General features: G+C 43.7%; 1 protein-coding gene across 1 annotated transcript; it reads right to left on the bottom strand.

The window, feature by feature from the left end:
• On the bottom strand, positions 231–20,035 carry NOXRED1 (NADP dependent oxidoreductase domain containing 1). Its single transcript, XM_005686164.3, has 7 exons — positions 19,853–20,035; positions 17,044–17,078; positions 16,631–16,763; positions 12,698–12,878; positions 11,780–11,931; positions 9,333–9,555; positions 231–594 (listed from the first exon to the last, which is right to left on the bottom strand). The coding sequence occupies exons 1-7, from the start codon at positions 20,028–20,030 to the stop codon at positions 414–416; spliced, it is 1,083 nt and encodes a 360-aa protein (XP_005686221.2). The 5' UTR covers positions 20,031–20,035; the 3' UTR covers positions 231–413.

Here is a 24,655-nt window from a genome sequence, read left to right as displayed (position 1 = left end):
GGCCTGATCTCGCTTTTGCCAGTCAGGCCTCTTCCTCATGACCTTTGCCATGGGCGGGATTCCCCATGCTGGCTCCCAGCAGTATAGCTTCTTGAATTTAGTGGTTAGATGAGAGAGAATTTGAATGTACTGAATTGATATTTAGCTGCTGGGAAAGCAGCTTATTTAAATATGTCAGGTTATGTAGTTTCATTCAGTTGCTTGCAAAAGCCAGACACACCGAAACATACTGATGTAAAGAACTGCTTTTTATTCTAGATTTTAAAGAGCCATCAGTACAATTTTCTAATTCCTCGTTGCCTAACACATGAGACTCACCAGACAATCACATGACTTCCACTGACAGCTGCGATAATCAAAGCACTACCTGATTAGGAGGAGAAAAATTCATGATTCCTGAGAAGTCTCTTCTCTTATTGGGATGGAGAACCCGTGGAAACCTCTGGCTCTTCTTGTTCTTTGGTTAGGGAGATGCCAAATGAGTCATAATATAGATGGGTAAAGTGGTCCTGAAAAGTAGTACTGTTTGAGAGGTACTGGCTAAAGGGAGTTTCCTTGAGTTGCACAGCAGTCAGATCAAACAAGGGGAAAGGCCTGGGGTAGGAGGGAAAAAAACACTGTTACTTCTTTATGTCTTCTTTAATACATCTGATTTTCTGTTAAACATTGCCTTTAAAGAAAGTTTTCCTCCATTTGGAAAAAAGGTTCTTCATTTTCTATACCACACTAATTAAAATTCTTAATTAAAATTTCATCTGGATCTATTCAATATGTGGATTTAATTCTGCTTATGAGTTTTCACATGTACAATTATCTAAGCACATTTGGGGAGAAATTCATAATTAGGGAATGATTATGATAATAAAATCAACATCCTTTTTGGTATATTTTCCTTGAATTTAGATAGAAAATACATAAGAGGACCATAGAAATTAGAAATGGGAGAGACCTCATTTCTTTTACAATATCCTAACTTTAAAAAAACAAAAAAGATAACCTCCTCAACTGTATAGAGAAAGAAATAGAGTTAACATGCAAATAAAAATGGGGCAATGTTAAGTATTAGTCGATAGTGGAATTCAAGTTAAAAAGCATTAAGATGTAGAGCTTTAGAGTATTTAAAAAATCAACAGTAAGGCAAGGATATATGGTCTAACCACATTTATTCAACATACCACTGGAAGTTATAGCCAGTGCAATAAGGCAAGAAAAGGGAAAAAAAAAGGCATACAGATTGGAAAGGGAGAACTGAAGTCATCAGTATTTGTAGATGACATCATTGTCTATGTAGAAAAATCCAAAAAAATTTCAAAAAAAAAATCTCCTAGAGCTAATAAATGTATTCAGCAAGGTCACAGGATATAAAATAAACACAGAAAAATAAATTTTGTTTATATATATTTGCAGTGAACACTTGGGCAATGAAATTAAAAATGTAGTTCCTTTCACACACACAAAATGGAATACTTAGTGTAAATCTAACAAAACACGTAAAGGACTCGTGTACTGAAAACTACAAAATGCTGATGAAATAAGATAAATAAATGGAGACATATACTGTGTACATGGACGGGAAATCTCAACATTATAAAGATGTCAGTTCTCCATGAATCAATCTACACATGTAATGGTAAAACAAAACTTAGTGACAATGCCAAATGCTGGTGAGGACGTAGAGAAACTGAATTATACATTGCTGGTGCTGTAAAAAGAAATAATAACTTTGAAAAACAGTTTGGCGGTATCTTAAAAAAATTAACATGCAACCAGTCGTTGCACTCCTAAGCATCTGTCCCAGAGAAATGGAAACTTATGTTTATACAAAAACCTGTACATGAATGTTCAGAGCATCTTTATGCATAATAAATACCCCCAAACTGGAAACATCCTAAATGTCCTTCAACAAGTGAATGGTGTAACAAACTGGGATACATACATGCCATGAAACCTACTCAGCAATAAAAGGGAAAAAACTGTTGATACATACAGCAACCTGGATGAATCTCCAGTGAAATATGCTGAGTGAAAAAGGCCAGTCCCCAAAGTTGCATAATACACGATTCTATTTATATAGTATTCTTGAAATGACAAAATCATAGAAATGGAGAACAGCTCAATGGTTGCCAGTTTAGGAAGAAACAGCATGAAGGATCCCTAGTTACAGGGCTGTTTCGCATCTTGACTGTGTCAGTGTTGACGTGTTGGTTGTGGTATTGGCTATAGTTTTACAAATATCTACATATAGATATTGTACTATGGTTTGTTCAGGCACATGGGGTTTCTTTGTATTCTTAACAACTGCATGTGAATCTAAATAATCTTTTAAAAAGTTTTTAAAAGGGAGGGGGATAGAATTATAAAGTTTAATCCACCAGGAAGATATAAAAATATGCACTTCTATGCATCAGATGATATGACTTCAAACTTTATAAAACAAAGATTAGAAATATAAAGATAATTTGAGAAACTACAATCATAGTGGAAAGATTAATATACCTTGCCTCCCATTCTAACAGGTCATCTGATGGAAAAAGACTGTAGAGCAGCACTTCTCCAACGTTAATGGGCATATCACCTGGGAGTCTGTAAAAGCGCAGATTCTGATTCCATACATGTGGGGTGGGGCCCTGGAATCTACCTTTCTAAACAAATGCACAGATGCTGGCATGGGAATCAGGCAGTTTGAGTAGCAAGGATATGTTGGAAAGGGGAGACGTAAAGTGAAAAAATACTCTGAATGATAAGACTACCCCTATACATATGCAGTTTTCTTTCCCTAAGTTGGGTCCCAAAGACTTAAAGATACCAATATTCAGGCTTTCCCACAATCACAGAAAGCTAACCAATCTGATCGCATGGACCACAGCCTTGTCTAACTCAATGAAACTATGAGCCATGCCGTGTAGGGCCACCCAACAGACAGGTCATGGTGGAGAGTTCTGACAGAACGTGGTCCACTGGAGAAGGGAATGGCAAACCACTTCAGTATTCTTGCCTTGAGAACCCCATGAACAGTATGAAAAGGCAAAAAGATAGGACTGAAAAATGAACTCCCCAGGTCAGTAGGTATCTAATATGTTACTGGAGATCAGTGGAGAAATAATTCCAGAAAGAATGAAAAGACGAAGCCAAAGCAAAAACACCCAGTTGTGGATGTGACTGGTGATGGAAATAAAGTCCGATGCTGTAAAGAACAATATTGCATAGGAACCTGGAATGTTAGGTCCGTGAATCAAGGCAAATGGGAAGTGGTCAAACAGATGGCAAGAGTGAATATTGACGTTTCAGGAATCAGCGAACTAAAATGGACTGGAATGGATGAATTTAACTCAGATGACCATTATATCTACTACTGTGGGCATGGAGTAGCCATCGTAGTCAACAAAAGAGTCTGAAATGCAGTACTTGGATGCAATCTCAAAAATGACAGAATGATCACTGTTCGTTTCCAAGGCAAACCTTTCAATATTACAGTTATCCAAGTCTATGCCCTGACCAGTAATGCTGAAGAAGCTGAAGTTGAATGGTTCTATGAACACCTACAAGACCTTCTAGAACTAACACCCAAAGTGAAGTGAAGTCGCTCAGCCATGTCCGACTCTTTGCAACCCCATGGACTGTAGCCTACCAGGCTCCTCTGTCCATGGGATTTTCCAGGCAATGGTACTGGAGTGGATTGCCATTTCCTTCTCCAAGGGATCTTCCCAACCCAGGGATTGAACCTGGGTCTCCTGCATTGTAGACAGATGCTTTACCGTCTGAGCCACCAAAAGAGAATGTCCTTTTCATTATAGGGGACTGGAATGCAAAAGTAGGAAGTCAAGAGATACCTGGAGTAATGGGCAAATTTGGCCTTGGTGTACAGAATGAAGCAGGGCAAAGGCTAATAGACTTTTGCCAAGAAAACACACTGGTCATAGCAATTCCCTGTTCCAACAACACAAGAGAAGACTCTACACATGGACATCACCAGATGGTCAATACTGAAATCAGATTGATTATATTATTTGCAGCCAAAGATGGAGAAGCTCTAAGAAGAGCTCTAGAAGCTCTAGAAGCTCTTGTTTTAAGTTAGCAAAAACAAGACCAGGAGCTGACTACGGCTTAGATCATGAACTCCTTATTGCCAAATTCAGACTGAAATTGAAGAAAGTAAGGAAAACCACTAGACCATTCAGGTATGACCTAAATCAAATCCCTTATGATTATACAGTGGAAGTGACAAATAGATTCAAGGGATTAGATCTGATAGAGTGCCTGAAGAACTATGGATGGAGGTTCATGACATTGTACAGGAGACAGGAATCAAGACCATCCCCAAGAGAAAGAAATGCAAAAATGCAAAATGGTTGTCTGAAGAGGCCTTACAAATAGCTGAGAAAAGAAGAGAAATAAAAGGCAAAAGAGAAAAGGAAAGATATACCCATCTGAACACAGAGTTCCAAAGAATAGCAAGGAGAGATGAGAAAGCCTTCTTCAGTGATCAGTGCAAAGAAATACAGGAAAACAATAGAATGGGAAAGACTAGAGATCTCTTCAAGAAAATTAGAGATACCAAGGGAAAATTTCATGCAAAGATGGGCTCAGTAAAGGACAGAAATGATATGGACCTAACAGAAGCAGACGATATTAAGAAGAGGTGGCAAGGATACACAGAAGAACTGTACAAACAAGATCTTCATGACCCAGATAATCACAATGGTGTGATCACTCATCTAGAGCCAGACATCCTGGAATGCAAAGTCAAGTGGGTCTTAGGAGGCATCACTACAAACAAAGCTAGCGGAGGTGATGGAATTCCAGTGGAGCTATTTCACATCCTAAAAGATGATGCTGTGAAAGTGCTGCACTCAATATGCCAGCAAATTTGGAAAACTCAGCAGGGGCCACAGGACTGGAAAAGGTCAGTTTTGATTCCAATCCCAAAGAAAGGCAATGCCAAAGAATGCTCAAACTACCACACATTTGCACTCATCTCACATGCTAGTATAGTAATGCTCAAAATTCTCCAAGCCAGGTTTCAACAGTACATGAACCATGAACTTTCAGACGTTCCAGCTGGATTTAGAAAAGGCAGAGGAACCAGAGATCAAGTTGCCAACATCCATTGGATCATCAAAAAAGCAAGAGAGTTCCAGAAAAACATCTATTTCTACTTTTACTGACTATGCCAAAGCCTTTGACTATGTGGATCACAATAAACTGAGGAAAATTCTTCAAGAGATGGGAATACCACATCACCTGACCTGCCTCTTGAGAAACCTGTATGCAAGTCAAGATGCAACAGTTAGAACTGGACATGGAACAACAGATTGGTTCCAAATAGGGAAAGGAGTACATCAAGGCTGTATATTGTCATCCTACTTATTTAACTTATATGCAGATTACATCATGAGAAATGCTGGGCTGGATGAAGCACAAGCTGGAATCAAGATTGCCGGAAGAAATATCAATAACCTCAGATATGCAAATGACACCACACTTATGGCAGAAAGTGAAGAACTAAAGAGCCTCTTGATGAAAGTGAAAGAGGAGAATGAAAAAGTTGGCTTAAAACTCAACATTCAGAAAACTAACATCATGGCATCTAGTACCATCACTTTATGGCAAACAGATAGGGAAACAATGGAAACAGTGACAGACTTTTTTGGGGGGGGCTCCAAAATCACTGCAGATGGTGACTGCAGCCATGAAATTAAGACACTTGCTCCTTGGAAGAAAAGTTATGACCAACCTAGACAGCATATTCAAAAGCAGAAACATTACTTTGCCAACAAAGGTCCATCTAGTCAAAGCTATGGTTTTTCCAGTAGTCATGTATGGATGTGAGAGTTGGACTATAAAGAAAGCTGAGTGCTGAAGAATTTTGAACTGTGGTATTGGAGAAGACTCTTGAGAGTCCCTTGAATAGCAAGGAGATCCAGCCAGTCCAACCTAAAGGAAATCAGTCCTGAATATTCATTGGAAGCACTGATACTGAAGCTGAAACTCCAATACTTTGGCTACCTGATGCAAAGAACTAACTTATTTGAAAAGACCCTGATGCTGGGAATGACTGAAGGCAGGAGGAGAAGGGGACGACAGAGGATGAGATGGCATCACCAACTCAATGGACATGAGTTTGAGTAAGCTCCAGGAGTTGGTGTTGGACAGGGAAGCCTGGTGAACTGCAGTCCAAGGGGTCGCAAAGAGTCGGACACGACTGAGTGACTGAACTGAACTGAACTGAACAGAACTGAAGGAAAAGCTGATTAAATCACTCTACAATAGAGACCATGGGAGCAAACACAGAGTTTCCAAGCAACTTTTCAGTAATCAGGATCTTAAATATGAGCAGACAGTCAAGGTTTTCCATATACTTGAAAGAAAATCTCTCAAATGAATGATGGAGAGCAAAACAAATGATCAGAAAAATTCCAAAGGAAACAGACTTCTCAGAGGATAAAAAAATGCTATCATTTACATTCTCAAAGGATAAGAAATGGTATTGCACAGGAAAATGACAACAGGATGCTACATAAAAAAGGAATATTTGGCGACTAAAGAAATATTTGAAAATCAAAACATGTTCTAAATATAATAGCAAAAACAAAAACAAGATAGTTGACACAATCTCTCAGAAAGCAGAGAAAAAAGACAAAAATACTGAAAATAGGAGAACTTAAGAAAATCAAAAGATCAGCCCAGCAGATCCAACACTGGGCTAAAAAATATTCAGAAAGAAGAAAAGAAGAAACAGGGAATGGGAGGAAATTATCAAAGACATAATTGGAGAAAACTGGAGAACTTAACATGCAGATTGAAAATGACCACTGAATAGTCTGCTTCTTTTGTAGGTGGCAATTACATGTATATTTGCTTTACAACAATTCATTAAACTGTATATTCATGAATTTATGGAATATGTACTTTTTTGTGTATATGTTATATCGTACAATTCTTTTTTTTTTTTTAAGTTAAGGGAAAAAAAGGGAGAGGCCCACCAAGTGTCCATAATAAAAGTGACAAATAATAAAATTTCAGGATGCTGAGATCAAAAGATACTATAAGCTTCCAGAGAGAAAACAAACAGGTTTCAGACCAAGCATGAACTGAAGAATTAGAATGCCACTCTACCTCTCAACAGCAACTCTAAAAGCTGAAAGATGACAGAGCGCTGCCTTCAAAATTCTGAGGGAAGTTATTTCTAACCTAGATTCTACACCTTGGCTGTGTTTTCAATAAAATATTACTATAGAATAAAAACATTGTCATATATAGTCCTTAAAAATTACTACACAGCCTTTATGAAAGAAGCTAGTGCAGGAGAACATATTCCATCATAATAAAGTAGTAGGTGAAGCCAGAGGAAGAGGGGGGTCCAGGAAAAAGAGATCCAACATAAGAGAGAGGCAAAGGGCGTCTTAGGAAAAAGGGAGGAGGAAGATTCCCAAACTGAAAGTGTGTCACAGGTCACTAGTGACTGATTAGGATACAAAACATAAGAGACTTCCCTGGTGGTCCAGGGGGTAAGAATCCACCTTCCAATGCAGGGGACGCGGTTCGAGCCCTGGTCAGGGAACAACCAATGCAACTCGAGAAGCTTCCATGCCACAGTGAAGACCCAGCACAGCAGAAAAAAAAAAAAAAAAAAACGGGGGTGGGGGAAGCAGGGGAAGGGGGACAATCAAGGATTTCTTCCAGGTTTTGGTTTGAACAACTCTTCCAAGGAGCGTGTAATTAGACAGAAACGCTGGAAGAGCAGGCATGTGAGCAGGGATGCTTTTAGACATGTGGAGTTTGAGTGGAAATGGTGGGTATGAAGTTACCTGGATGCAGAACTGACATCTAGGCTAGGCATATGGAGTCCTGTGCTGGCAGAGTAAAGATGGCAACCTAAGTCCCCACAGTGGAAAAAATCACCCAAGAACAAAGTGTAGAATGAGAAAAAAGGCTTCGGACAGAGCCCTGAAAACTCCCAGATTTAAGGATGGGGCAGAAGAGGACCTGGAAAGGCAGGATAAAGGGACAGGTGGAAAACGAAGAGCATATGGGTATATCAGGAAAACGAAGAGATGAGGTCCCTTCAGGAAGGTTGCCATGTTCAATAGCCAGGGAAGAAAAGGATTTAGAAGTGTCCTGTGACCACGCTCCTACCACAGGTGGCTGAGGCTCAGTCCCTGGTTGGACAACTAAGATCCCAAAGGCTGTGAGCCAGGTGTGGCCAAAATAAACACTTTAAAAAAGAATGGTAAATTCTATGTTATGCGTATTTTACCACGACTAACAAGAAAATCGTGAATCCCGTAAACTCTGGACTTCAGGAATAATAGCTCGCCACTTGAACGCAAGGGGAACGTAGGGGAAACTGCAGGTCAGGAGGCAGGTGCTCTATGGGAACTTTCTGAACCGTCTGCTCAATATTTCTGTAAACTTAAACTTGCTCTAAAAATATAAAATCTATTCTTTTAAATAAAAAAATAAAAGTATCCGGTGAATTTAGTGACATGGAAGTCTCTGGTAACAAGGGCAACCATTTGTCCCCATTAGATTATTAAAGATTAAAAAGAATGATCTAATAGTTATGAAACTATAGTGAAATGGCACTCTCATACACTATTGCTGGAAATATAAGTAAGCATCATGTTTTTTGAAGGGTAATTTAGGAATATCTATCAAACATAAAATATATATAACCTCTGACCCAGAAATTCTACCAGTACAAGTGTGCAAAGTTTAAGGATAAAAATGTTCAAAGCAGTTCTTTTATGCAAAATGTGGGGCCGGGGTACAATGCCATCAAGAGGAAATAGAATGAATAAATACTGTTAAAGAAACATATCCACCAGGATATATGTATAACTAGAGCTGAGTCATGCTGATGTATGGCAGAAACCAACACAATATTGTAAAGCGATTATCCTCCAATTAAAAATAAATTTAAAAAAAAGGAATGTATCCAACAGATGCCTACACCATGCTCATAAATGAAGTAGATATTATTGTGCTAACACAGAACGATACCTATGACATAGTATAGTCCCCATGTTTCTAAAACGTACATATAGATACAGATATACATACACATTATACTATAATGCTAATATACATATATGTTTGTAAATACGTAAGATGAAAAGACAAAAATATAAAAGCAATTAGAGGTGAAGTCTATAAAAAGGGATTGGGGGCGGCAAAAGAGGGCTCTCATGTCTCCACTAGTTGGATTTTTTTTCCTAAGAATGTATTATTTTTATGAATTTTTTAAAAGAACATTAAAGGAAAAATATAAAAAGCATCTGCTAAAACAACAGTGTGGGAGAATTTCGAATGGCCACCGTCTGATACTTTACCGTTTCTGAGACAGGTTCTTGGCATAGATCTTACTGACAAAATCTTGGGCTTGAAATTTTAGGGGTGATGCTTCATCCTTCTTACAGGCCTTGAGGTGCTGGGAGGGGAACAGCTCGCTCAAATGCCGCAGCACTTGTGAGTGGGGCATGTCCTTTGCTGTGCAGAAGTTTAAGAGTGCATAAAACATCCCCTCCAGCCACTTGATGTTGAGGCTTATTCCCCCTAAACATCAATGAGAAAGGAAACACCAGTGAGCACCACATAAAAAGGTCTACAGGGACCTAGGACAAACCCCAGACAGTGAACAGCTACCTTCTGTCCAAGACAGTTTGGTTATATGAACTTGGAGATAAGCAAACACTCTTCCTTTCCAGACCAAGAGCCCTGGGTGTGCCCTTTATAACACGTCATGTGTTGACCCTACCTACAGATAGGTTAATGTAGACACTGCTAATGACAAATGCATCTTGGGAAATCTCTGGAATGGTTCTTGCAAGAAGGCGCACTGCAAGATTACAGTAAGGAAAGCCACTTGGTCCCAGAGGCTGCATCCTTCTGTTTAAACAGGCTCTCCTCTCTGGTTGTTTCCAACTCATCCTTCAGTTCAGTTCAGTCGCTCAGTCGTGTCCGACTCTTTGCGACCCCATGAACCACAGCACGCCACGCCTCCCTGTCCATCACCAACTCCCGGAGTTCACTCAAACTCACGTCCATCAGGTCGCTGATGCCATCCAGCCGTCTCATCCTCTGTTGTCCCCTTTTCCTCCTGCTCCCAATCCCTTGCATCAGAGTCTTTTCCAATGAGTCAACTCTTTGCATGAGGTGGCCAAAGTACTGGAGTTTCAGCTTTAGTATCATTCCTTCCAAAGAAATCCCAGGGTTGATCTCCTTCAGAATGGACTGGTTGGATCTCCTTGCAGTCCAAGGGACTCTCAAGAGTCTTTTCCAACACCACAGTTCAAAAGCATCAATTCTTCGGTGCTCAGCTTTCTCCACAGTCCCACTCTCACATCCATACATGACCACAGGAAAAACCATAGCCTTGACTAGACAGACCTTTGTTGGCAAAGTCATATCTCTGCTTTTTAATATGCTGTCTAGGTTGGTCATAACTTTTCTTCCAAGGAGTAAGCGTCTTTTAATTTCATGGCTGCAGTCACCATCTGCAGTGATTTTGGAGCCCCAAAAGATAGTCTGACACTGTTTCCACTTTTTCACCATCTAAATGTTGAGCTTTAAGCCAACTTCTTCACTCTCCTCTTTCACTTTCATCAAGAGGCTTTTTAGTTCCCCTTCACTTTCTGCCGTAAGGGTGGTGTCATCTGCATATCTGAGGTTATTGATATTTCTCCCAGCAATCTTGATTCAGCTTGTGCTTCTTCCAGCCCAGCATTTCTCATGATGTACTCTGCATATAAGTTAAATAAGCAGAGTGACAATATACAAACTCATCCTTAGAGGATATGATTAATCACACTTCTCAGCTTTTCCTTTAAAAAGGCTGCTTTTTTAAAATTCTTTTTTTTTTTAGATTAAAAAATGTGGATCATTTTTTAAAGTCTTTACTGAATTTGTTACAATATTGCTTCTGTTTTTTAATTTATATACACCTGTAGCTCAGCTGGTAAAGAATCCGCCTGCAATGCAGGAGATCTGGGTTCAATACCTGGGTTGGGAAGATTGCCTGGAGAAGGGAATGGCTACCCACTCCAGGATTCTGGCCTGGAGAATTTCATGGACTATATAGTCCATGGGGTCACAAAGAGCTGGGCACAACTGAGCGGCTTCAGTTTTCATATATATGTTTAATTAATTAATCTTATTTTTGGCTGCGCTGGGTCTTCAGCGCTGTACAAGCTTTTCTCTAGTTGCTGCAGACGGGGCTACTCTCTAGTTGTGATGTACAGGCCTCTCATTGCAGTGGCGTCTCTGGCTGCAGAGCGTGGGCTCCAGAGCATTCAGGCTTCAGTGGTTTGGGCTCTGAGGCTCTAGAGCACTGGTTCGATAGTTGTGGCAGAAGGGCTTAGCTGCTTTGCCGCATGAGGGATCTTCCAGGATCAGGGACCAAGCCCGCATCTCCTACATTGGCAGGTGGATTCTCCACCACTGAGCCACCAGGGAAGCCCTGCTTCTGTTTTTTATATTTTGGTGTTTTTGGCCACAAGGCATGTGGGATTTTAGCTCCCCAACCAGGGATTAAACCCGAACCCCGTGCTTTGGATGGCAAAGTCTTAACCACTAGACTGACAAGGGAAGTCCGTAAAAAGGCTGCTTTTTACCACCAAAGTTGTTCCCATATAAAACCTAAGTAGCTGAGAATGCCATCTAGCATGTTCTTCCCCCAACACACACACCCTCAGCACAACCACACCAGGGTTTAATAAGACAGCAACAGGTCAAGACGAAGGTAATTTTCAAAAGTGCCAAAAATATGGTGCGCCCTTACCAGCAGGGTTGTAGGGGCAGGTGGCCTGAATAATCACAGGGTCTTGGAGAGCAGCGGTGATCTCCTTATTGGCCCCCCAGATGTGGGCAAGATCTTCAGCACACTGATACTGGGGCCGCAAGATGTTAGTGTGATTCAGTAGGAGTTTCAACCTGCAAGTAAAGCAATCAAGGCAGGGAGTGCAGAGCCAGGACTGGAATGAACCAGCATGTGATCCACGGAGGGTACATCTAGCCTCAACCACACAGTCCGCTGCACAGCACAGCCCAGAGGCAAATGCAGGTGTGGCTCAGCCCTGAGGGCACAACCTCTTAGCCAGACGGTTCATCCATCCTCCTCAGATACATCTATTGAAAGTTACCACAAACCAGGCGCTGGGCCCAGCACTAGAAGTACCAAAAGGATATCTGACACGTGCTCTCCATCAATTTTCCTGCGGCTGACCCGGATACAAGGGAACACAAGCCAACTTCAAGTAGGTGAAAGCAAAAGTCGCATCCAACCCTTTGCGACCCTATGGACTATATATACAGTCCATGGAATTCTCCAGGCCAGAATCCTGGAGTGGGTAGCCTTTCCCTTCTCCAGGGAATCTTCCCAACCCAGGGATCAAACCCAGGTCTCCTGCATTGCAAGTGGATTCTTTACCAGCTGAGCTGCAAGGGAAGCCCCGAGGAGGTGGAAGCAATGCTGTGTTTCTGCTCTAAATATTTGCACATCAAAGAAAATGCCCCACCCACAAGTGCTGTTGACAGAAAAACCGGAGGACACGATTTCAAAGGCTGGCTTGGGCCCTTCTGCCGATGAAGATGCTTCCACCTTATGACTGGGAATGGTCAGCTCCAAGAGGTAGGGGTAGGGGTGGACATGAGGTGACAGAGAGGTCCTGCCAGCCCTGTGCTCACCCTAACAAGATACCTGGATACTGGGATGGCAGAGACAAAGCTGTACACAATGCAGTCTTTCCCAAGCCGGGTTTGAATTTCTACGCAGATATTAGGCAGCTGAGATGGCAGGCAGCAGAGGAATACCACATTGGCCCATCCCACCAGAGAAGCGTTCTGGTAAAAGCACTGGATTCCCAGTTTCTTGAATTCATCTGGGAGGGAATAAAACAAGACAGATAGATCATGATACAGAAGACTTCGGACTCAACATCAACTCTGGGTAAAGTGAAAATCGTAGTCCTGTCTGACTCTTTGCGATCTCAGGGACTGTAGCCTGCCTGGCTCTTCTGTCCATGGAATTCTCCAGGCAAGAGTACTGGAGTGGATTGCCATTTCCTCCTCCAGGGGATCATCCTGATTCAGGGATTGAATTTGGGCCTTCTGCATTGCAGGCAGATCCTTTACCAGTTGAGCCACTAGAGAAGCCCCCAACTTTTGGGAGAGAGTGGCAACTATTTTATCTCAAGTTTTGTCACCAGGTGTGGCTTCCTAGGTGGCCCTAGGGGTAAAGAACCTGTCTGCCAATGCAGGAGTCGTAAGAGATACCAGTTTGATCCCTGGGTCAGGAAGATTCCCTGGAGGAGGGCATGGCAACCCACTCCAGTATTCTTGCCTGGAGAATCCCATGGACCGAGGAATGTGGCAGGCTATGGTCCAAAGGGTTGCAAAGAGTTGGATGCAACTGAAGTGACTTAGCACGCATGCACACTTGTCACCACATAAATCAGAAGAAATTCCCTTATGGCTTCTAAAAGCCACACAGCAAAGCCCTGGCCCCACAACTATGACAATTGATGCCACCACAGCTGTGCTCGAGATTGTTAGATAATTCATCCTGACCTCATGTTTAAACCAAACGCTAGAATTTTTCAGATTTTTTTTGTGTTTTTTTTTTAGAAAGAGAAAAGTCTGAACAAAGCCTTCTGCTCCAGTTTACTGATTTTACCGTATATCAGGTGATGTACGAAGTACTTTAGCCACATTATCGAGGGAATCCGTGGCTTCCCTGGTTGTTCAGCTGGTAAGGAATCACCTGCAATGTCGGAGACTCGGTTTTGATCCCTGGGTCAGGAAGATCTGCTGGAGAAGGAAATGGCAACCCACTCCAGTATTCTTGCCTGGGAAATCCCATGGACAGAGGAGCCTGAGAGGTATAGTCCATGGGGCCATAAAGAGTCAGACATGACTTAGTGACTAAACTACCAACGGGGAATCCTCACAAGAACCTTATGAGGCAGAGACCAGTATTATCCCTATATTATAGGGATACAGTATTTCCCTAGAAACTATATATCCCTGTATTGCAGAAGTGAAAACTGAATCTTCGAGAATCACGTGAATGGGAATTTCCTGGCAGTCCAGTAGTTAGGATTCTGGGCTTCCATTGCAGGGGCACGAGTTTGATCCCTGATGAGGTAAAGACAAGCAACCAAAGCCAAATAAAATATGCTCTTTATAAAACAGAATTGTGTGACTGGGACAAAGTTAAACAGCTTAACTGGCTTGAACTGGTGGAGAGTGAGAGAGTGACTGAGAGAGTGGAAGAGGGAAGAGGACGGGAGTAGTTTGGGAAACTCTGCTTGTAGTTTCAGTAAAGCGTATACAATCTAATGTCAACAAGATATTTATAAACACAGAGAGAAACATAATAACTCATGTCATTGCTAAAACCACTCCCTGGTAGCTAATCATTTGATTGTGCTTATGTGACCTGAGGGGTTTCCCAGGTGGCTCAGTGGTAAAGAATCCATCTGCCAACACAGGAGACACGAGTTCGATCCCTGGTCGGGGAAGATCCCAGATGCTATGAAGCAGCTAAGCCCATGAGCCGCAACTGTTGAGCCTGTGCTCTCAGGCCTGAGAACTACTGAAGCCCACATGCCCAAATGTTCGTACTCTGCAACAAGAGAAGCCACCGCAGTGAGCTAGCCCACACATCGCAACTAGAGAATAGGCCCCGTTCACTGCAGCTAGAGAAAAACCCTCACAGCAGCAAAGACCCAGTGCAGCCATAAAATACACAAATAAATAAAATTATTTTAAAAAACCCTACTGTATAGCACAGAGAATTACACTCAATATTTTGTAATCACCTATGTGGGAAAAGAATCTGAAAAAGAACATACATACTTATATGATGTATAACTAAGTCACTTTATTGTATATCTGAAAACAACACCTTATAAATCAACTATACTCCAATTAAAAACATAATTAAAACTAATTTAGAGCAAAGAAAAAGTACAAACTGTATGATTCCATTTGTACAAAATTCTACAGAATGTAAACTAATTGGTAGTGACAGAAATCAGATCAGTGGTTTCCTGAGTGGGACCTGCAGGGAGGTGGAGAGGTTCGTGACTTGACTGTGTCGATGCTTTCATAGGAGCATACAGGTGTCAAAACATCAGACTGTACACTTAAATATTTTTTTTAATATTTATTTATTTGGCTGTGCCAGGTCTTAGTTGCAACACGTGGGATCTTTAGTTGCAGCATTTGGGGTCTAGTTCCCTGACAAGGGATAGACCCAGGCTCCTTATCTTGGGAGCATGGAGTCTCAGCCACTGAAACAGCAGGGAAGTCCCTCAAACTATACATTTTCAAAATGTGCAATTTATTATATACACAGTATATCTCAATAAAGCTGTACCTGTTCTTTGACCTAACAATTAGAAAAAAATTATGAATCAGGAAGTCCTACTCAGTAAGGCACAGTTACATAAATTATCATAAGTCTTACTTTAGGAATACTATACAACCTGAAAATCATGGTTTTGAAGAATGTCAAATAATATGCAGATAATCCATTAATTGTTTTCAAAAAGCTTTGCATAGTTTTAGTTAATCTGATATAATCTGGTATAATCTGATATAATCAGAAGAAAAAATGGAAAACAATGATAACCCTGATAAGGAAATTATAGGTAGTTATTATTTACTTTCCTATAGAGTAATTTTCTAAAATTTTTATAACACACATGTATTATTTTACATTTTTAAAAATATTGAAATATAATTTGCACACAGTGCTTCACATAGCTGTGAAGTAAATAGTTTGATTCTTTTTGACAAATGCAAACACCCAAGGAACGTGCACCTTTCTCAAGAAACAGAATGTTTACATCTGCCCAGAAAGTTCCTGGGGCCTCTTCTCAGTCTCCCCAGAAGCACTCACTGTTCTGATCTCTACCACCAGAGGTTAATAAATGGAATCACTGCAAAACATTAAAAAATTTTTTTCAGCACATGGTATTATTATTTTTTTGACTCTGCCACGCGGCATGCAGGATCTTAGCTCCCCAGCCAGGGATCGAAACTGTGCTCCCTGCAATGGAAGCATAACCACTAGAAAGCCAGGGAAGTCCCTCGTAAATGGTGTTTTAAAAAACGAGGCCAAATGTTTGGAAGCAGTAAACACCACTCTGACTCTGACTTGGTCCAGTTAGAAGATTTGAATTCTGTTTGGAAAGTGTCTCTGAATCAAAGACCCAGAAAGATATCTGGCCACAGGGCACAGGGAGGAGAGATGGATATAACTATTTAGGTGGAAAAGAAAGGTGCTTTAAGGAACAAGTTTTTTAAAAAAATCTTTCTGGGACTTCCCTGGTGGTCCAGAGGCTAAGACTCTGTGCTCCCAATGCAGGGGGCCCAGGTTCCATCCCTGGTTGGAGAACTAGACCCCACATGCCGAGACTGGATCCTGAATGCCACAATGAAGATTAAAGATCCCAAGTGCCACAGCTAAGACCCAGTGCAGCCAAATACAGTATTGAAATTAAAAAAAAAAACAAAAAACTTTCCAGCTTTTCTCAGGGCTAGCAAGCTGAGAACTAGGCCGGCTGTATGCAAGCATTCCTCTTTTGAGGGGCCCTTTCCAAACAGCCTGTCCAGTGCTCCTCACCCAGGGTCTCTGGCCTCCGAGTGGAGATCCGCAGATTCTCAGCAGGGATGGGGACGAACTGGAGCAGGGTATGTGCCAGCTGCTTCCCAAGGTGGCCACCTCCAATGATGCCCACCTTTAACGCGTCGTCATCCTGAGTTTCTTCACACAACCCAGTCAAGCGACATTTAGAGGTTCGCTTCTCTGGTACTAATTTTCTGGAGAATGATTCTCTGGAGAATGAACACAGACACACACAAATATTAAGACATGCACGTGTGTTGTATGAAAGGAGAGAAGGTTAGCACTCCTCTTGACAAGGATGGAAGAGGCTCTTGGGCCTGACAACATGCATATGGTTAGGGCATTGCCACCTACTTCGTGGCATCTAACCACTCTTTTTAAAGAGACACATGTACCCCAGCATTCATTACAGCACTGTTTCCAATAGCTAGGACATGGAAGCAACCTAGATGTCCATCGGCAGATGAATGGATAAGGAAGTTGTGGTATATATATACAATCGAATATTACTCATTTATGAGAAAGAATGCATTTGAGTCAGTTTTAATGAGATGGGTGAAACTGGAGCCTATTATACAGAGTGAAGTAAGTCAGAAAGAGAAACACTGATACAGTATATTAACACACATATATATACGGAATTTAGAAAGATGGTAACGAGGATCCTATACACAAGGCAGCAAAAGAGACACAGATGTTAAGAACAGACTTTTGGACTATGTGGGAGAAGGGGAGGGGGGATGATTTGAAAGACTAGCATTGAAACATGTATATTACCATATGTAAAATAGATGACCAGTGCAAATTTGATGCATGAAGCAGGCCACTCAAAGCCAGTAGTCTGGGACAACCCAGAGGGCTGGGGTGGGGAGGGAGGTGGGAGGGGGGGTCAGGGTGGGGGGACACATGTGTACCCGTGACGGATTAATGTTAATGTATGGCAAAAAGCACCATAATATTGCAAAATAATTATCCTCCAATTTAAATAATTTGATTTTTTAAAAAAGACACGCACGCCCTTAGCCCTTCTTGAGTGTCAATCTCTGACTTTCTCTGCTTCAGCTTCCTCAAATGCAGCCTGCTGTGCCACCTTAAGTCCTTCAGAGAGAAGCATTCCAGCCATGTGCCACTGACCCAGCTTCAGGCTTCCCTGGTGGCTTAGTCGTTGAAGAACCCACCTACCAACGCAGGAGATGCAGGTTCTATCCCGGGGTCGGGAAGATTCCCTAGGGAAGGAAATGGCAACCCACTCCAGTATTCTTGCCTGGGAAATCCCATGCACAGAGGAGCCTGGTGGGCTACAGTCCATGGGGTCGCAAAGAGTTGGACTTGACTTAGCGACTAAACAACAATGACCTAGCTTCTCTGGATGGAATGAAACGTTCCTCCTGAGTGAATTTTCCAAAGAGTAAAGCATACCCCATTCAAAAGATCAGAGCTTGTTTAAAACCTTCTTAAATGAACTCTTTTTTGGTTACATGTATTGTGCATTTCCCTGCCTTCTTAAACACAAGGTCTGACTGTTTAACTGTTGGCCGCAGGACCATCACCGTGAACAGCCACCATCATACCTTATCCTGGAACACAGGGAGCCAGTCCTTCCACTGTTTCCTGTGTGGACACTGGCCCATGTCCATCTCTGCCAGGACAAGTGCACCCCTCTCCTACCATACACCTCCTCTTCCTAGTTTGCTATTTCAGTTCTGCACACACCCAGGAGACCACGTAACTTAGCTTTCTCCAATGTGATGATTTATCAAAGAAAATGGTTTATACGGGAAAACAGACCTGAGAAAGGGAGGATCAAGGATTTGAGGCCACTCTTTCTGGAGATTCACTCACTGTTGGTTCTGGATGTGTTTCCTTGGCCCAAGATGAACAAGGTCTGACCCCTGAATACATAGGCATCATTTTATGTTGTTATAGGATGATCTTGATACTTGTGGGGCTTCCCTGGTAGCTCAGCTGGTGAAGAATCCACCTTCAATGCAGGAGACCCTGGTTCGATTCCTGGGTCGGGAAGATCAGCTGGAGAAGGGATAAGCTATGCAATCCAGTATTTGGGGGCTTCCCTGGTGGCTCAGCTGGTAAAGAATCTGCCTGCAATGCAGGAGATCCAGGAGACGCAGGTTCAATCCCTGGGTCGGGAAGATCCCCTGGAGAAGGGAAAGGCTATCCACTCCAGTATTCTGGCCTGGAGAATTCCATGGACTACACAGTCCATGGGGTTGCAAAGAGTCAGACATGACTGAGCGACTTTCACTTCACTTAGAGTTGTTCTGTATTTCTGTGAAAACTGGAGTCTTCACACTCTGGAGCTTCCATCTAAGCATGACAAGCCACATTCTATGTGAGGCTTCTCTTTTGGTTAAAAGGAGAGTGTTTTCCCACTGTGCCTAATTCTTCCAAATAGAAGATGCATCCTGAGAGTTTCCCACGTTGGTTTCTCATCACGCGTCTTTGGAGGCAGCCCACAGGTTTATGCTTCCCTATCAGTCAGCCAGTCAGCAAACTGCTCGAGTCCTCTGCCTCCTCAGGTATGTGCTATACCTTTAATATGCTTGACTGGGATCTGGTCCCCCCATCTGAGAGTTAATCTAATGTCAGAGGAAAGTAAACTGAGAAGGAGACTGAGGGGTGGGGGTTGGGGAGGCAACAAATGCTCCAAGAGTGACCTAGAGTTACAGAACCCAGGAGCCTGAGTCCTAAGTACTTGGCTCTCACATGCCTCTTATTCAAGTGTCAAGAAGCCAGGACTGGACTGAGAGCTTCTTTGAAAGTCAGTATTCCTGTTTTCAGGCAAGTCATCTGGCCATAGGGACCCCCAAAGTCCCTGGAAGCTTTCTTGTGAGGAGGCATTCCACTGTTAGCCTGAAAAGAAAAAAAATGACCCCCATTTTCAGCCCATAGACATGGAATGGCCCGTCATTAGTATCTGTGGAAGACAAGCTGGTTGTCCTGATAAGAGAGTGAATGCATGGATGGGTGAATGGATGATTTAATCAGTCTACTCACCAAAAGGAAATCACCATTCATCCATGCCACATTACACAACCACAGCCAAGGCACCCTGGTGTGCGTCTCCCGGGTGCTTTCAGACCAGGAGTGCTTCAGTGTAGGTTACACAAGGCAGGAAAACACTCCCCCTGCCAAAGTTATTCTCCAATGTAAAGAGTTAAGTCATCTGGATTCTCTGCAGTGAGATTCTTCTCCATCTACTTGACCCTAGGGACCCAGCGTACCTCATATTATGGAGCAGCTTGCAGAAGAAGGTTGCGTGGGCGCAGGCCTTGGTCATCAGACCGTGAGAACGGCCCAGCAAATACAGCCAGCTTTGGTCTTCCTCATGAATCCCGGACTCAAACTTCAGGGTCTCAAGATCCTCTAGCAGGTCCATCTCCAAGCCAGCATCTACTGCAGTGACAGATGCCAACCACTTCAGCCCCCGTCCCCCAAGGAGTGGGGCATGTGCCCGAGCCCCTGGTTCTCCTAATGGTGGTTTCAGCACCTCCCCTCCCAGTTCCAAACTGGCAGCTCCCATCCATTTCTCTGAGTGGATTCCTAAGCACTGACTACCCGTGAATCTGGCTTTTTTGGTGGCTCAGCAGTAAAGAATCAGCCTGCAATGCAGGAGATCCAGGAGACGCAGGTTCAATCCCTGGGTCGGGAAGATCCCCTGGAGGAAATGGCAACCCACTCCAGTACTCTTGCCAGGAAAACTGCATGAACAGAGGAGCCTGGTGGGCTACAGCCCATAGGGTCACAAAGAGCTGGACACGACTGAGCGACTACTGAGCCTACACCCATCAATCAAGAATACTGGATTCACGGAAAACCTGGACAAAATCCATGGAGGCTCCAGGCACATTTTTCAGCACCTGTATTTCCATGAGCAATGGGCTTCACAGGCGCTCTTGGGCCAGGACGTTTTTCCCTTCCATTCTCTTAGAAATAGGACTGGACACTTAGACCACATTTCACAGAAATTCACCCCTTTCCCCAAACTCTTTTCCCACAGGGCAGAAAAGAACCCAAACTAAATACCATGATCCTCTGTCTAGAGCAGGGACATCTAGATTTCAGAAAATGAAGCCAGAGATGTATTAGCCCTTCTATGCGTGACTCTCACCAACCAAACTGAGGAAAAGATGGCTCTGATCCTCAGGACGTCTCGTCCTGGAAGGTAAGAACTACATTTTCAGGGAGGATTACCCAGGAAAGTTGTCATTATGACTCCTTAGCTACCAGGTTACTTCAGGCTTGGAGTCTTAAAGGGGCCAGCCCCACCTAGAGGTTTTCCAGACCCACTCCATGAGGGCATGAATTCCTTCACTACTTCTCGGAATACACCAGGGCAGTCTGGGATCCTCGTTTTCCCAGCAGAAGGGTCTGGACTTCTAGATTTTTCTTTTTTTGCACACTCCAATATCATTCAAATCTTAGCACTACTCAGGAGTTAACTTTTCAAGCCCTTCCTTTTTGTGTTCAAGAAATCAATGCGTAAATAATAATAAAATAATAAATGATAAAATTAATTCTGGGGATCTGATGTACATCATGGTAACTATAGGTAACAATACAGCATTGTCTACTTTAAATCTGCTAAGAGTAGATCTTAAGTGTTCTCACCACACACACAAAATGATAACTGTGAGAAAATTTTATTCAGGTGAAATTCACAAAACAGCCATTTAAAAGTGAACAATTCGATACATTCAGTGTTGCTCACCCCACTACCTCTAGTTCCAAGACCTTCTCATCCCCTCCAAAGGAAGCCTGGCCCTTATGAAGCAGTTACTCCCCACTTCAACCCCACACCCACCCCCTCAGCCCTAGGCAACCACACATCTGTTTCTTGTCTCTATGGAATTACCTTTTCTGGCTATTTCCCATAAACAGTTTTTGTTCAGTCGCTAAGTCGTGTCTGACTCTTTGCAACCCCATGGACTGCAGCACGCCAGGCTTCCTCATCCTTCACCATCTCCCAGAGTTTGCTTGTTTAGACTCACGTCCACTGAGTCGGTGATACCATCCAACCATCTCGTCCTCTGTCGCCCCCTTCTCCTCTTGCCTTCAATCTTTCCCAGCATCAGGGTCTTTTCCAGTGAGTCAGCTCTTCACATCAGGAGGTCAAAGTATCAGAGCTTCAGCTTCAGCACCAGCCCTCAATGAATATTCAGGCTTGATTTCACATGAATGGAATCAAGGTCTCTATCCCTTTTCTAGGAGGGCTCTTAGGTCACTTTGCTCTCAATCTCTTTAAAAGCCAAAGTCTCCAGCACTTGAGGTGAAGAGCAAACAAGCTCTCAAGTCTAAGAAACCCTTCCTTAGACCATAACAGTGGGTTGCGGTGACTGCTAAGCCCCGCTTCAATTGTGTCTGACTCTTTGCAACCCCACGGACTGTAGCCCACCAAGCTCCTCTGTCCATAGGATTCTCTAGGCAAGAATACTGGAGTGGGTTGCCATGCCTTCCTCCAGTGGATCTTCCCTGACCCAGGGATCAAACCCACATCTCCTGTGGCTCCTACCTTACAGGCAGATTCTCTACCACTGAGCCACCAGGAAAGCCCATAACATTGGGTGAGCCACTAGAATGTCGTAAGTGATGTTTCCTGATCCAAAGGAAAGAGAAGCTCAAAACCTCCCAGCTCAGGACGAGGAGGCACAGGTTGGCTTGTACCAGCATTGGATTCAAGATCCATCCTTTACTTACACGTTCTTGAAAACGGGGATCCGTGGGTTGTGGCTTTGTGACACATGCGGGTGGCTAGGCGGAACTACCTTTTCCAGCATCCTTCTGCCTGTCTGTTTCCAGTTAGGGTGTGCTGCCGGAGAGCTTTCCCTGCAGGACTGGAGGCGGATGAGGCTGGGGGCGGCGCTTTCGCTGTCTGGGGGCAGCAGTCGAGCTGACGACTGCTATACCTTCCCCAGATCCTCCTGCAGTTTCTCACACTCCTGGGCCACACATGTGTTCCACTGCATGACAGAGGCCACCAGCGAGCTGCCCCTGCAGGTGATCCACTTCATCAGGTTGGAGGGGGTGAGAACTGGCAGGGGTTCCAGTCCATGCGTGGGCTCTGGCTCCTCCTCCCTCACTTTTTATCCACCTTCCCTTCCCCACCACCTGCCCTTCGAATTGCCAGCTCTAACACCAGACGAGAAGACAACCTTTCAGAGACCATTTAAGCAGCTGCCGTTACTTGAGCAAGGTCAAGGCCCTGTAATGAATTCCACATGGAGATTAGACAGACAGATGGGTGGACTATACACGCCTAGTGGTTCTGCCTCTCTGAATGAATCCTCATAGCCTGGTTAAGTTACCCATATCTTTTTGAAGATCAGCCCAGAACTTCAGCACATTTTGTTGTTGTTTGCTGTACCTCACAGCCTGTGGGATCTTTGTTCCCCAACAAAGTATTGAACCTGAGATCTTGGCACTGAAAGTGCGGATTCCTAACTGCTGGACCACCAGGGAATTCCTTTCAGCACAATTTAGCAAATTAAACTCCCATTTTAAAGAATCTGCCTGCAATGCAGGAGACCCCAGTTAGATTCCTAGGTCTGGAAGATCTGCTGGAGAAGGGAAAGGCTACCCAGTCCAGTACTCTTGGGCTTTCCTGGTGGCTCAGCTGGCAAAGAATCTGCCTGCAATGTGGGAGACCTGGGTTCGATCCCTGGGTTGGAAAGATCCCCTGGAGAAGCGAACGGCTACCCACTCTAGTACTCTGGCCTGGAGAATTCCATGGGGTCACAAAGAGTTGGACACGACTGAGTGACTTTCACCTTTCCTTCACTTTCTTCAACAGCAGGATGGTTGGGGGGCTTCTCTGGTGGTCCAGTGGTTAAGAATCCACCAGCCAATGCAGGGGACACGGGTTCATGCCCTGGTCCAGGAAGATCCCACATACCACGGGGTAACTAAGCCAATGCACCACAGCTGCATGCCCTAGAGCCTGTGCTCTGCAACAAAGAGAAGCCACCGCCACGAGAAGCTCACGCACAACCAGAGAAGCTCCCCCTCGCCACTGCTAGACAAAGCCACTTGCAGCAACGAAGACCTAGCACAGCCAAAAATAAGAAATAAACTTTTTTAAAAAGAGGGTTGATGAGAGAGGCAGCAAACATGAGGTTACCTGGAAACGCAAAGTGAAGGAGCCAAAGATGGAGTGTGATCCCGAGAGCAGGCTTCCTCCTCATTGGTACTACTGACTTTGAGGGCAGGTTAATTCTGTGCCGTAGGAACTGCTTGTGCCCTGCAGGCTCTTCAGTGGCATCCCTCGCCTCTACTAGAAGCCAGTGGCTCCCTCCAGGTGCGGCAGCAAGAAGTGTTTCCAGAAACTGACACACACCTCCTGGGGGGGAAAACTGCCCCCAGAGGAGCACCACGTTGCCTGAAAGCCTGCTGTCTCTGTACCAGCGTCGTCTTTTTCCCCTACCACTTCCCCCACTCAATTCAAGAGAAGACTCTTGAGAGTCCCTTGGACTGCAAGGAGATCCAACAAGTCCATCCTAAAGGAGATCAGTCCTGGGTGTTCATTGGTAGGACTGATGTTGAAGCTGAAACTCCAATATTTTGGCCACCTGATGCGGAGAGCTGACTCATTTGAAAAGACCCTGATGCTGGGAAAGGAGGACGGGGAGGAGAAGGGGACGACAGAGGATGAGATGGTGATGGCATCATTGACTCAATGGACATGGGTTTGGGTGGACTCCGGGAGTTGGTGATGGACAGGGAGGCCTGGTGTGCTGTGGTTCATGGGGTGGCAAAGAGTCAGACATGACTGAGCAACTGAACTGAACTGAATACCCCTATTCCCATAGTCACAGGAGCGCAGCCTTCCACAAGCCCTGAGAGAACTGTGCCTTCCTCTCACAGACGAAGACAATGAGGCCCAGCACCACACAGCTTGTCAGTCACAGAGCTGGGACAAGAGGCTGGGTCTTCAGCTTGGGGCGGCGTTCCCTTCAGCCGGGGGCTACTTATCCCAAAGTAGCACATGGCCCTACTTTGCCACAGCAC

The sequence above is a fragment of the Capra hircus genome, chromosome 10 (genome assembly GCF_001704415.2).
Source record: "Capra hircus breed San Clemente chromosome 10, ASM170441v1, whole genome shotgun sequence".
In the NCBI taxonomy this organism is placed as follows: Eukaryota; Metazoa; Chordata; class Mammalia; order Artiodactyla; family Bovidae; genus Capra; species Capra hircus.
This window is presented reverse-complemented; position numbering and strand designations above follow the sequence as displayed.

Bases quoted from the DNA above. Each gene is read 5' to 3' on its own strand.
- NOXRED1 (XM_005686164.3), bottom strand. From the start codon at position 20,030: ATGGACCTGCTAGAGGATCTTGAGACCCTGAAGTTTGAGTCCGGGATT. The intron at 17,079-19,852 runs GTAGATGGAGAA...ATGGACATCTAG, and splicing joins CGCTGGGTCCCTAGGGTCAA to GTTGCTTCCATGTCCTAGCT. The intron at 9,556-11,779 runs GTAAGGGCGCAC...ATTGATGTTTAG, and splicing joins CTGCCCCTACAACCCTGCTG to GGGGAATAAGCCTCAACATC.